Genomic DNA, 14,599 nt, shown 5'->3' with positions numbered 1-14,599 from the left:
TCCTTGAGCAGTCTGCCCCCACCCTGGGCTAAAAAAAGTTGGATCACATTATGCGAAACCTCAGCCTGTGCAAGCAGACACACTACTTTACTAAAAGCCATGTGTTAAATTGTGTTTATATTATGTACCTGGCAACAGAGCTGATGTCCATACTCATTATTCATGGAAAAAGGGCCTCATTAGTGGGAAGGCATGCACTGTTGCTGAGCTACATCATTATGGTTTCAGAGTTCAGTGCCTGTCAATAGAGTGCAGATGACCTAAATACTCTTGAATTCTGAAAGGATTTTTGGCTCTGATGGAACACATATCCGTGTTATTTACAGCAGAAATAGTTATGGCTGCTAAAGAGACTGTTCTTGATGGAATAAGCTTCTGGTATTCATAGTAGATAAAATTTCTCTGCTCCTCTTTCCTTGCTTTTTAAACAGATTGTTTTCGAGTACAGTAGGTCTGCTTGTTGTGATGCTTAGAGCAAATGATTTATTAACTTCTCTGGGCAGCCAGTTGCTTTGCTTGTTATTATCTGGTAACCTGGACATTGTGTGAAAACTCAGACCTTTCTGGCAATTGAAGGTCAGATTTAAAAAGAGTGGATGCCTATGTATTTAGTCATAGTGATGCAGTGGTTCCTCCCTAAACCTGTCCTTGCTTTCCTTTTTTTAAATGACAGTGTTTTCCAGTGAGACTATAAGCCTTCTGGTTTGCAAGAGGAACACCTTATACAGATTCCCCTTTCACTTACCCACTTGCAAAGAAGGAGAAAGACCATGTCACCATGTAGACAGAGTCCCAAATTCAGAGTTCACTTGAGAAGAGAATTTAGACCAAAGGATACATAGGAAGAAAGTGTTTTTTACACACAGAAGGCCTCATTCTGCTCTAGGCTATGACAATTTTTATTTGGTAATGGCTTACCTCAAAGAATCCTGCTTTAAAATGGTGTTAAATCAAAACACAGGCCTTTGAAGAAGCACTTTAGAAACACAGTCTTCTTTGTCTTGGAATACTTTCAACTTAGTACAATCCAAACCGTTCATTTAGAGGAATTAGTTCTCTAAAATTGAGCCTGAATGGGCTACTCTCCTTTGTCCAGTCCCCCTCTGTCCAATTTCTTCTTGTCCTTACAGGCTTATGAAATGGGTAAATTCTATTTACATTGAAGGCATTCCTTTTTGTAGAGAGTTGCAAATTGATGAACCAATTGCATGTTGTCTTCAGTTATATTAGCTATGGTCTCCCGGGTTTTTGTGTGTATGTATATATCTGAGATCACAGCTCCACTCCATCAGTTTCATCACTTACCATGATTATGTTTGGTATTTTTGAGAAGATGTTCTACCTGGTGGAGCTATCTGGGTAGGTGTTCTGAGTGCAAGAAAGGGTTTTCTTCTGAGTTAAAGATGTAGCAAGTGGCAGTATTGAAGCAAGCATTACCTCATGCACATTATTTTATAATCCTTCTGTTTCTTTGAAAAGAGACCTTAAAAGGAAGTTCCTTTTAGTTAAGGACCAAAGCCTAGTCTACCTTCTCTGAGAGATGCAGACCAGGTAAGACCCCCAATTTGTGAAACAGCAGTGTCGAGAGAATAGTTTGTCTTTTTTCCCATTACATCTTTTTCAGCTTCTGCTGCTAAGAACTAGTTACTCTCCTCCATGTCCAAGTCACTTGTGACTTCAGCTGGGTCTCTGCATCAGTTCTGTGTCTGTTCATACCATCTGGTCTCTTTTTTTTTGCCATATGGTTTTGTGGTGTTGGGTTTTTTTTGTTTCTCCTGCTTGTGCAAAAGCACAAAAAGTCTAAACTAATACTAATCTTGCTCTTTCTAATCTCCTATAGGAGAAATGATTCCTTCCCCTTTATATGCATTTAGGATTGAGCTTGGCCAAATCAAAGGGGCCGACACCTGCCTGGTCACTGAGATATTAATCTCAGCAAGAGTTGCATCTGAGGTGTTTACAACCAGCAGTGACCCTCAAAATCTTTCTGTAACTGAAGAGTTTTAGTTGTGGTCATGGCAAAATAAACACTTTTTGTTTGTGCTGACATGTTTTTCCCATCCTATCAGGGGACCAAAACCCAGGCCTTAACATACACAGTGGCTGTGTGTCTGGGTTTGGTTGGGGTGTTTCCCATCACTGTGGAAGAATGTCAAAAGTACAGAGAATCGGAACTGCTTTGTTTTGCAAGCACAAAGTAAGCGTTAGATCACTGTGTTCATAGTTTTGCTCCCTGCAGCACATTTTCTACCACGTTTTGTGGAAAAATGCAATGACTGTTCTCATGGGAGATAATACTACAGGATATTAGATCTTTTTGACAAAGTGTTTTTCCCCTGATGTTCAGTTCATACTTTCCTTTATTGGATTCCGTCCTATTACTCTTGCTTTTAACCATTCGTATCAGCTTAATTCGCTTTCTTCCTCAAGGTTTGTGTCTTTATAGATGACCGCATCTCTCTTCTGTCATCGCCGATCCAGCCTGCACATACTTATTTGCTAGAGCACTTTCAGTCTTTCCCATAAGCAATTTTTCTTACCACCTGTGCAAGAGCTGACAATCTAGCATGCAGGTGCAGAGAACGGGGGGAATTCTGTGCTGACAGGGCAAGTGTTGGCCTATCACTTAAAAACACTAGAGTCTACAGACAGGCTGAGAGAGAGAAAATCGGAGCTGGGGTTCACCCCCAAGCCATAGCACAATACATGTCCTGTATTCCACCATTTTTTGTTTTACCTCTTCACATAACTTTTTCCAGCTTGTTGATATACTTTCCCTTATATATTTGGAAATATATGAATTATTCCAGCTGCTTAATGTAGTCTCTCTTCAGTGCTATGTGAAGAAGAACTAGCAGTTTGACTGGAAGGACCTTACTGTGCAAATTATGGCCCCAAAATTAAAGTCCTATTAGTGCTGATAAGACTATTCCACTATCTGAAATTAAGCCAATAGGAATCTGTATTGTTGACTTGGGAATAGCATAAGCTTTGGGGTTGAAATAGGGAATAATTTCTGATTAGTGACTTTGATTTTACATTTATTCATGACTAGAGCAATTGCAGCATGCCTGTCTCTTCACATTTAGGGCTTTCTGATAGCTTGGAGAGGGGCTGTTGCACCAGTCCATATCCAGATTCATCATTTCTTGGTTTAGTTGCTATTTTATAAAAACAATAAATCCCCTGACCTATTTAGATGATATATGGCATATGCTGGATATCTTGAATCAGAAAAGTAGTGACATTATGTTTGCAGTTCTGTATCCATCGCATCTTTCCATTAGTTCACTGTCACAAGCAACCGCTTATGAAGCAAATGACCAATAAGAATTAACTTTCACAACCGTCCCCATAGCAGACTAGGGTTAATCGAAAGAAAATGCTCATAAATTAAAACTTGTATATATAATAAATCTTGTATATATAATCTTGGATACAAATTAAATTTTGTATTCTGTTTAAAGATGCAAGCAATAGGGAAGAAGGAGAGCCTTTTTTTCAGATTGACACATCAGTTCTTATTAGGCAAAAATGTCCTGATGGTTTTGACAACAGAATAGCAGTCACATCTTTCAGCACATTGTGGGAGCCCCACAAGTAATCACAGGAGGGTGGGAAACCATATATGTGAAGAAATTTTGCCAGATGGCTCACAGAGCTGGACACAGTCGTTTATGAAAAACTTCACTTTGGTTCCTGACAGGCGACGTATCTCCTAGGGCTGGTTTATACTTGATTCCCTTGCTAAATTGAAGTTGTAACCAGACATAATTGTTTTATGCTTTTCTCTAACCTACAAGGGTCCAGTTTTGGAGATGAAGCCTAAATTGTATCAGGATTTTGAAGTATTGTAGTGATCAGACCAGAATAACAGCAGAAACAAATACTTATAGTCTAATATGAAGCAAACAAAAAGCAAAACACTTTTGGAGGGAAGCAGGCATGGACCTACTCAGGGCTATCTCCACAGCAACATACAGCAACATAAAAATGAACATTTACACGTATTTCTTCCAAGGGACTGTAGATATTATCCTCAAATAATTGCCATGTGCTCATTAGGACCATAGTACTGGAAGAGGCCCGCTGAGTGAGTCAGGTCCCCCACTGTTGCCTTCACTACATGATATTATCCCTTCCATGAGCTGAGCAAGCTCCATCCTAGAATTAGCTATTTTGTTTGCCCCACTATTCTACATAGAAATCTGCCTCAAAAATTCACTTCTCATAAACCTTCTTTTAATCTCCAGCCTAAATTTATTTCTGAACTGTTTATTCTTGTGACAACATTATCCTGCACCTAAGCAGCCCTTCTCCTTTCCTAGTGTTCCTTTTGGGTATGTGTAGAGAACAGTTGTATCTTCTCTCAGACTTAATTTCATTTGGACTGTTATAAAAACAATCCAGTCTATTTGATTTTGTTGTTCTTGACCATGGGTGGTCATATTTAAACACAGCGTTCCTTGAGATATCCCATTTTTTCTGCAGAAAGGACTCAGGTGGTGTATCTGAGCCTTACCTCACCTCACATTTCCCTTCCTTACAGATGCCAGCAGTTCTTTGTGGATCATCCTGCAATATGTATGCACAGATATTCCCAACTCAGGAGCACTTACTGCCTAGTAGAAAATATGTTTTGTGATACAGTGTTTTATTTTAGTATATTTAACTCTGTATCGAGTTCAGTTCCTACTGTATGATAACTTAATCTCTTAGCCAAGAATTATAATAATCCTCACAGCTTGGACTGTGCAATGTCCACTGAACATTCTCCATTCAAGTATCAATGATCTGATGCAGAAACTAGCCTTTATACATGTGGTTTTGTGTGTTGACTGGTCTCATTGTTTAACCTCATGGAATGTGTATTAATGGCTCTCCTTGTATGACCAGGTGACCCGCCTAGTGGATGAGAGAAAAGCTGTGGATGTTGTCTACCTGGACTTTAGCAAAGTCTTTGACACTGTCTCCCACGGCATCCTCTTAGAGAAGCTGGTGGCTCATGTCTTGGATGGGTGTACTCTTTGCTGGGTAAAAAACTGAAAGAAGGGGTGAGCCCAGAGAGTTGTGGTGAACAGAGCTAAATCCAGTTGGGAGTCGGTCACAAGCGGTGGTTCCAAGGGCTCAGTACTGAGGCTAGTCTTGTTTAATATCTTTATCAATGATCTGGATGAGGGCATCGAGTGCACTCTCTGAAAATTTGCAGGCGACACCAAAGTGGGCAGGAGCATTGATCTGCTCAAGGGTGAGAAGGCTCTGCAGAGGGACCTGGACAGGCTGGATCGATGGGCCGAGGCCATTTGAATGAGATTCAACAAGGCCAAGTGCCGGGTCCTGCACTTGGGTCACAACAACCCCATGCAATGCTCCAGGCTTGGGGAAGGGTGGCTGGAAAGCTGCCTGGTGGAGAAGGACCTGGGGGTGCTGGTTGACAGCCGGCTGCACATGAGCCGGCAGCGTGCCCAGGTGGCCAAGGAGGCCATGAGCATCCTGGCTTGTATCAGGAACAGTGTGGCCAGCAGGAGCAGGGCAGTGATCGTGCCCCTGTACTCGCCACTGGTGAGGCTGCACCTCAAATACTGTGTTCAGTTTTGGGCCCCTCAGTCCAAGAAGGACATTGAGTTGCTGGAGCGTGTCCAGAGAAGGGCAACGAAGCTGGTGAAGGGTCTGGAGAGCAAGTGTTATGAGGAGCGGCTGAGGGAGCTGGGGTTGTTTAGCCTGGAGAAAAGGAGGCAGAGGGGAGACCTTATTTTTCTCTACAACTATCTGAAAGGAGGTTGTAGTGAAGTGGGTGTTGGTTTCTTCTCCCAAGAAACAAGCGATAGGATGAGAGGAAATGGATTCATATTGCACCAGGGGAGGTTTAGGTTGGATATTAGGAAAAAATTCTTCACCAAAATGGTTGTCAATCATTGGAACAGTCTGCCCAGGGAGGTGGTGGAGTCTTCATCCCTGGAGGTGTTCAAGAAATGTGTAGACATGGCACTTTGGGACATGGTTTAGGAGGTGTGGTGGTGTTGGGTTGGCAGTTGGACTTGATGATCCTAGAGGTCTTTTCCATCCTGAATGGTTCTCTGACTTTATGATTCCATGAATTGCCATTTTCTTGCTGTTGTTCTGGCTTTTGCTGGCATGCCTGCTTTCTTTGATGAAATTAAGTCAGCAGCTTTCATCAGCATAACACTTGTTTTTCCTCTGCTGCATCAGTTATATACTCCAGACCTCTTGATTACTCCTAGTTTTCAGCTCCTTCAAATGGACAGAAAAGTTAGGTGGTGCTTTCAGTCCATTATTCACACAAGTCTGGGCAAACATTATCTTCTTGGTACTTCTTTTATATGTGGAGTTTGCCTTTTGCCTGGGAAAATGTATTTCCAGGGACTCCTAGGTAGCCCTCTTCTTCTGTGTCATTCATGCAAAATTTTGTAAAGGTCAGGTCCTGAACCAACATTACTAGGTTTGAACTGATTCAGGGAAAAATATTTCCTGTGAGGTAATGGTGGCTTGATGGCCCAGAGGAACACTGACAGGTAAGGGAAAAATAAGGTATTATACTGACCAACTGAAAACCTTATAAATGACAGCACATTGTTGGTTTTCTTGGTTTGTTTTGGTTTTTTTTTTCCTTTTCCATTCCTCTACCTTTCACTCCATTTGTGATTTGATGAATAAGGTTTATACTGAAAGACAGAGACCAATATGTTCTGAAAAATGTCGTTTCTGTTTACTGGAAACAACTTTTAACTCTTAAGGAAAACCTGATATAAGCAGGGTTACTGAAAGTGCTTATAAATATTTTCACCTCCTGTCACTGAAGATGTGCTCATGTCTGTGTCTGTAGCTAGGTTCTATTAGTGGAATAATTAACATATCTGTCACCCAGACTGCTTTGCATGCTGTTGATTTTAATTACTTTAGTCACTAAATTACATACTCCACTGAAATTATAGTTGGAATATATTATAAAGGAGCCTCCAAAAAGTTCCTTACATCTTATACTTGAAGTGCAAGTGCATAAAAAGGCAATAGAAAAGATTTAACAGGTAGCATTTTCAAAGTGCCTTAGTCATTCTGGCAATGTCTTCTGTGTAACAGAACAATGTTCTGCTTGGTTGCGTGGTTGTTAATAAGTGAAGGATGGTGACTGCTGAGATATTACTTGCTTGTCCTCTTCAACTCCTTTTTGGATCCCTCTCTTGTAAGGCACTGGAGTTCAGTAAGTCATAAGTTTCTCTTAACCCTAAAGTTACGAAGCTCGATGGTAATTTCATCTTTCTAATCAACTTTAATGACAAACTGAGGGATAGATAGCTTCTTAGAACAAGAGTCAGATCAGCTGCTCCTCACTTTTACAGTAGGCCTACTCCAGTGCCTTGTGTTTACTGTGCTGTGTATTTGCTATTTACTATAGGAAGCTATAATATTGCAATGTGCAGAAGTGTTTGCAGCATCCAGCCTTTAGTGGGGGTTGTTTTCTTTTTTTTTCTTCATTGAGCTGTAATCTTTAAGTTTTTAATGCTGGAATATTTCGGTCACTATAAAATATGTGTCAGCTGGGTAGATTACTAGTGTGGAAGTCAATTCTCCTCTGTAACAGTGGGAGCAAATCTATAACTCAAGTCTGTTAAGCAGCATTTCTCTCTACCTTTTGGATGTTTTGTGCCAATCTACTGGTAGAGAACAGGTATAAATTAAGTTGAACTAATGGGTTAATCAGGTTTATGGCTCCTCTGTGTCTCTGCAACAGCATAAAATGGCCAGAGATTCTCTGGTGAATATTTTGGTCTAAGATTTCCTTTAAGAGGCAAACCACCTTATTTTGCTGTTGATCTGTAACTGCAATAAATCTAATAGTTGTTTGCTGGCAAGTCAAATCCATTATTATTAAATAGCTGTCTTGACTTGCATAGCTGCCACATACTCATATTAGACAACTGCTCCTGAGTGAAGACGAGGTGTGAATAAAATAGCCCCCAGCTATTACTTAAATGTTTTGTGAACTAAGGAAATATTCATGTATTCCAGGTTACCTATATATTTATGTATGAAGTAATGAATTCTTTCACTATATCTCTGTCATGTCACTCTTTGAATTAATTCTTTAATATAATATATGCATCTATGTATCATGCATCTAATAATACATCTAAATGTAATAATGAATCCAGATGCTGCTTAAATAGCAGTTCCAGTGGTCATTAACACAGGTTTTAAAGCCTATATATTGGATGGAAATTTAAAAATCCATATGACGTGGGAGTACAAGTCCCAAGGTCAGAAAGTATTGTGAATTCATGTAATAATTTTACATATACTCTGCATACTCTGAGGTATCAAACACTTTTCTTTCTGCTGACTTTTGAATTTTCAGGTGTTTACTTTTTCCTTTCTTTTCAACAGATATAAGCTTACCAAAATCAGCAACAATATGTTACACAGCTGCATTGCTCAAAGCCAGAGCTGTCTCTGACAAGTAAGTGCATAAGAACCACTGTCCAGCAAAATTCCTGATTTAACTCAAGATTTCTCTTAGCTGAGCCCACACCCTAACAATCTCTGGGTTAGCAGGAGAATTCAGTCCTGCAGTAAATTCATAAAATGGCTTTATATATAAGAAAAATTTGCAGTGATCAAACATTGCACTTCAAATATTACAGAAGAAGAAAAGAAGAGAAATAGCATAAATTCAATTCTTGTTTCAGTTTTATGTATACTATCTGGGTGAGCTTTGGCTTCCTAGATAGTATAATGAAGATGCAACTAAAAGGTGTTGTGTGGCTGAACCTCTTCAACTTTGTATAAACCAGACCACAAAAAGGTAATAAATGTGGATGTGCTGGTGGCAACGTCATTTTACAAGTGCTGTCAGAAGACTGCTCATCTACTTAAATAGTGGCAGGTGTATTTAGCATGACTATGTCAGGGATTCTGAGAGGTAGATGGTGTTCATATTTTTAGAGACAAAAATATCTGCTCATTCCTGTTATGGTTTTCTCTTGGGTCTCAACCTTCCAAGGTGCTGAGCACATCTACTTGATGCCTGTGGACTTGAGAGCACTGGCCCACTCTGAAAGGGTGCTCAGCTCCTTGTGAGATGGAGCTCAAAAATCCCGATTCTGCTCTCAGATGCCTTCACACAAATCCGAGGCAGAGTTGTGTCTGTGCACCTGAGGGTCGAATGCCTCCCTAAAGTTGGAAAGCAAGTAGAGTGGAAAGCCATTTTCTTGACTGACGTCCTGACAGTTTTTGCTTTTAAAGTGTATGTACACATCAAGATCTAAGTAATTTTCTTTCATTCTTTTTATCCTGTAGATCGCCAGTACCTACTGCAACATCTTTCCTCCCTACACAGCGACTCCAGCTTGGGAGGGCAGGGCTAAGGTTGTCACAGCTTTCCCTGTGGTGTCTGCCTGCCAAGTACAGCTCTGGAGTTAGCCGTGGGGTGTGAGGTGAGAAAGAGATTGCATGGTCTGGTTTTTCATTCACTTGGGGCAGATGATTTGCCCACAGTTTGGGCATGCTACCCGCAATGGTGCTGCGGCCAGTAGACCACCCGCTACTGCTGCTGCATCGTGCTTCCATCCCAACCTGACCCAGGGGCATTGGGTTGGGAACCTCCCCTAAAACCTCCCCAAACCTGTTTTTAATAGAAACCCTCCAACAATAATTTGGCACTGTTTTTTGGGTTTTTTTTTTTTTTGCTTTTCTTTTTTCTGCAACTTCAGCCTTGAATATGCCCCTTAGTAAGGTACCTAGAGCAAATTTAGATTAGTGACAGAGAAAGGACTGTTTGAACTGACTTTCTGCCATGATTAGATGCAAACATGCTTTCCACTTCTGCTGGGATTTTCATTGGCCTTGATGTAATAGATCACTCAGAGTTTCCACTTGCTATGGAAGTTTGGAGAGCATAGGAAATTGACTCAGTTTGGTTACATGGGCCCATGTTCTAGATTCCTTTTCTGGCTTTTTCTTACTAGCATTTCTGACCTAATGTGTTCATTTCTTTGCTTTTGTAGATTTTCTCCAGAGGCTGCCTCAAGGCGAGGGCTGAGTACTGCAGAGATGAATGCAGTAGAAGCTATTCACAGAGCAGTAGAATTTAATCCACATGTGCCAAAAGTGAGTATGGAGGAAGCATTGTTGTAGCTTTAACACTGCTGAGGACCTAAATCCTGATTTCTGTGTTAGATTAATGAGTGATGTTGTGCAATGGGGAGCAAACAATAGGAAGGGAAAGAAGCTGAGAGTGTGCATAGTTTTTTTGTTTCATATTTCACATTCAGTGTCTTCTACTCTGGACCGTGCAACTTGAAATTTTAGCTGAAGTGAGTCCTCTATGTGAGCAACAATTACATGGTGGATTGCAGTAGTCGACACCACCAGATGCTATGCTGCAGGACAGAATGTAAAGACAGATTATTATTTACAAAATAGCCATTAAAGATCTCGTTCAAAATAGCATGTTTTATTTGTTTTGATGATTACATGTAAGAATATGTTTTTGGCATGCTATACAAAGAAGCCTATGTTTGGAGTTCATGGTGTGCTTCATATAAGTTCCATTAGTAATTCCTTATGCAGCACCCTGTCATTAAGTTCTGAGACTGCAAAGCTCCGAGATGAAGAATTGCTGAGAACTACAAAGTAAGAAAAGGGATTTATGTTCTAATTCCCTAATCCCCTCTCTAGATATGTATCTCAGCAGTAAGAATCTTGCCCAGAGGCTACTAAAGGCTAATGTATTTTATTATTTCATCACCTGATACTCAGTATTGCAGTCTGGAAGTTCATTGTAAAGGCAAATTAGAGGCAGATGCTTTTTGGTCTTTGGAGATCTGCCTCTGAACCTCACCCCACAAACCTTTGGACCACTATTGGCCTTTGAAAGTAAGTGGCCTCCATTGGAGAGCACAAGACTGGTGTGTGTTAATGTAGGGAGCCTATTCATTAGGTACAGCTGAACACCAAGTCTGATCAAGATAAACCCAAAACCTCTCCCATATGTAGACACCGATTGCGGAAAGTTCATTCTCATGCATTGCAGGAATTAAGTATTTTCTCTGTGAGCTATATCTGTTATGCCAACCACTAAATAGTGTGGTTTAGCTATCTGAAAGTTAGGCTGTTTGTTTAATAAAATCATCTAGACTTCCTCTACAGGCAGTGGAAAGAAGGAACTATCTTAGACATCTCTAGACAGACTTTCCCTCCGAGGTGCCTGTTTCTGCATTGACTATGAAAGGAGCAACTATTTTCCAGTAAAAGCCTGATTTTTAGACAACAAGATTTAGGTGAGATGAGTCCCTTTGTATTACTAGCTGATCTTCTATTTTTGTGCCAAGCTATAAAATGAAAATATTAAACAAAGTTTGGTTCCAGGACTGCTTCTGTGGACGTCTGTTCACTTTCTTCCATCCCAATGGTTCTTGCTCCAGCATAACCATTGATATTTCTCTTCTGCCTGGTTGTCTCCTTAACTGTCTGTTCCAGTCCTGTTTTGGGTGAACCTTTATGAATGTTTTACTGAAGCCCTGTCAGAGCATTCTATCCTTGCTGTCTAAAAATTTAGCTGTCTTTCCAAGCAGAGGTATCAGTTCAGCCTGTCACAAGCAATCCTTGGGAGCCTGTTCCATTTTCCTCACTTACCTCCATGCTTTCAATAATTCTTTCCATCGAAATCTTTTTTTAACAGTTTGCATACTAATGATTCCATACTAACACATATTGTTTCCCTCCTCTAGTGAATGGCATTGCATTTACTTCTTTCATCACTGGATCACTTGATTCTGAGTGGGGATCTTTTTGTTTTAAGTCATTTATGCTGGTCTGGCCATTTCTGGGACTAGCTCATTCACTGTTCAGGGACAGAGATCATTGGCTGCAGTGGCCTCCACTTCTGTACATGCTTCTATGTCCATCCTGCTATTGCCCCCATGCTCTGCACTGCCATGAAACAGAGGCTAAGTCTTCATTTTTGCCTGTTCTTTTTCTGTTTATACTTAAAAGCTTGCTCTTCTTTGGTTTGACTTCCTTTGCAAAATCTACCTTACTGTAGGTTGTGGCAGTTGCCCCATAACCTCTGCACTTCCAGATCTCCAAGATCCTGCTTTTTTTATAGGTCAGTACTTTCATTTGTCGCTTGTGACCTCCTTCTGACTAGCCAGTTTCTGTTCAGGTGGCTGTTCAATACAAGGCTAAATCTCCTTTCTGACAGGCATCCCCACGTGTGAAATACAGGTTATGTGTTATTTTCAGTACTTTTGATTTAAAGAAATTCCCGTTCTCTTCCTCAGTTAAGTTCCTGAGCTTTTAAGTCAATTCACATTGTTAATTGATTCCCTCAGTTTTTCAAAGTCTGTCATTTTGAAATTGAAACCTTTGTGAAACATATAAATTATCAGGATAACAAGGTAGTAAAGGGAGCAGACTAGGGTTTTTTTAGTTCATATTTTAACATTAAGACAGTGTAGCCTGAATCAGATTAATAAGCAGCACTGCTGATTTCATACTTAATATCCTTTAGCCAAGAGCAGAAAGAATAAGGTGGCAAAAAATATGGTTTTGGTTATAATTTTATGCACAGTATGGATATTACACCTCAATTTCCACTCAATTATGATTGAACTCCTATCCAATTTGTTCTTAATGCAAGCAGTCTTTCTTCAGGCAGCCACCCTCCCAGGAAATAACCTTCTTTTGTCACAGATCTCCTCTTCCATTTTTGACTACATTTCAATGGAAGTTTAATTCCCAGAGATTAGTCCATTAAGTCTCAGCAATAGGTGATAAATTCTCTTTGGTTTTGGAATACACTGGATTCAAGACGTGACATGTGAAGGTACCAGAACTCGGTTTAAGTGAACAAAGGCAATCCAGAGCTCAGTGCAGCCTGCCAGACCTCTCCAGGAAGCTGGGCAGCTGACCTGGCACTGTTGTTTCTGGAAGCTGAGCTGTGCAGGGTAAGGCCAGCTCAGGTGTGTCAGATATGATCTCCTTGACTGCACCAAAAATGGCACCACTGTCAAACTGACCAATACTTCTCATACTGAAGAAATCTTACCTGCAAAAATGTTTCTGTGCTTGAAAGTGGCTAAATTTTTTAAGCTGTACCAGAAAAATATCCGATAAAAGGGATTACCTCTACCTACGGTTTGTCTTGTTTATGTTACTGGAACAACTCAGCTACAGCAAATTGCAGCTTTATACTTCGGCAGAGATTGCCTGTGTATAAAGAAAGCACTTCACCAGGTAGAGTGGTTTCAGGGTTCTTCTTAGTAGAAGAAAAACATAACCCATAGCAGATTGAAGTCAGCAGTACAGCAGGAAAGAGAACAAAGAACTGTGAATTTCACTGTGAGAAGAATCACAACAAGTTGTATCACTTGTTTGTGAACATTCGTCTGAATTTTTTTCAACCATCTTTTTCTTAAATGAGATTCTGTGGACTAGTATCCTTTTGCTTCAGTGAAGCGCCATGCACTGTGGAGTTTTGGTCCCAGGGACTTGCTGACACTGTCTGACAATGTGTTGCTCAAAAATTTAAGAGTTAAACAAAAACAGGTTTATTGACACTGAAGCAGTTGGGGTATCACTGTAATTCCAGAAGGTTTTGTATAGAAAAGAGAGTAGTACATCCTATGTCACACAAAGTACATAATTTGTGGAGTGGGTGGGGGGAAAAAAAGTATAGGTGTATACACACACACGACTTCATCAATATTATTTATATGTTGTGTTTGGAGCTTCCGCACTCACATGTAATGCAACTATCCCAAGCTAATGCTGATAAAGTACTGCAGCTGTTTCTGGGACATTCCTTAATTGTGGAACACCCTTTCTGAGCTGATTTGCAAGGCTCCCTCCCTGCATTCAAACTCCTCATGAAAATCACCCCTTCTTTTCTGTGATCTATGAGACACAAGCCATTCGGTAAAGTCAAACGGAAGAGAAAACAAATGATGGTCCGTATATCTAATTGTTAAAAGTAAATCAAAAGTGTGCTCTGCCCACAGTTATGTGTGTTTGCTGTGTAAGCCAGGAACTGAGCTGATTTAAAGGGAGTACCTGCTGAAGTTTGCTGTATTTGAATCAGACAATTTAAATATTGATATTACTTTAACAAATACTAATTTTATGTGTAAAAAGTTTCTTAAAAGGATGTAACAAACCATTGACTTGAACACTCTTAAAGATGTGTCTGTTCTCAGTTTCACCTCTTCTCATTTCTTTCTTATTTATTTTATTTTATTTTAATTAGAACTAAGCCTGGCTGTATGCTTGTGTGGTTTCTAGTAAGTTGTAGTTGCTAATAGAAACAAATAATGCAAACAAATGCATATACCAGATGGGAAATGAATCTGTTCCGCACACCCCATGATATTACAGAGAAACTATTCCAGTCATGTTGAAGAGAGTTTTTAACAGTTCAGTGAGACGGTGATTTTTTTTCATATCTCCAGCAAAAAGGCCAAACTTCTTAATTACCATCAATCCAATGAGAACTTGTAAGGTGACCTAAAAGTGGCTTCTCTGGGCATGTAGAAACCAGTATTTTGGAACTGTTTAAGGCTTGTGCTGCTCATCCCACTGGGAG

The 14,599-nt window shown here is 40.1% G+C and overlaps 1 protein-coding gene across 4 annotated transcripts in view; it reads left to right on the top strand.

Annotated features, from left to right (window-relative positions):
• The window catches only part of ST7 (suppression of tumorigenicity 7), a 160,338-nt gene that overhangs the window by 125,349 nt on the left and 20,390 nt on the right, over positions 1 to 14,599 (top strand). For all 4 annotated transcript variants that reach the window (XM_064446851.1, XM_064446841.1, XM_064446859.1 and 1 more), the window contains 2 exons: positions 8,404 to 8,476; positions 10,023 to 10,125. In XM_064446851.1, the coding sequence (XP_064302921.1) occupies positions 8,404 to 8,476; positions 10,023 to 10,125 (176 nt within the window). The remainder of the gene's footprint in view (positions 1 to 8,403; positions 8,477 to 10,022; positions 10,126 to 14,599) is intronic.

This window comes from Phalacrocorax carbo, chromosome 1, assembly GCF_963921805.1.
Source record: "Phalacrocorax carbo chromosome 1, bPhaCar2.1, whole genome shotgun sequence".
Taxonomy (NCBI): Eukaryota; Metazoa; Chordata; class Aves; order Suliformes; family Phalacrocoracidae; genus Phalacrocorax; species Phalacrocorax carbo.
Note: the sequence above shows the minus strand (reverse complement) of the source record. Positions and strands in the feature narration are given on the sequence as shown.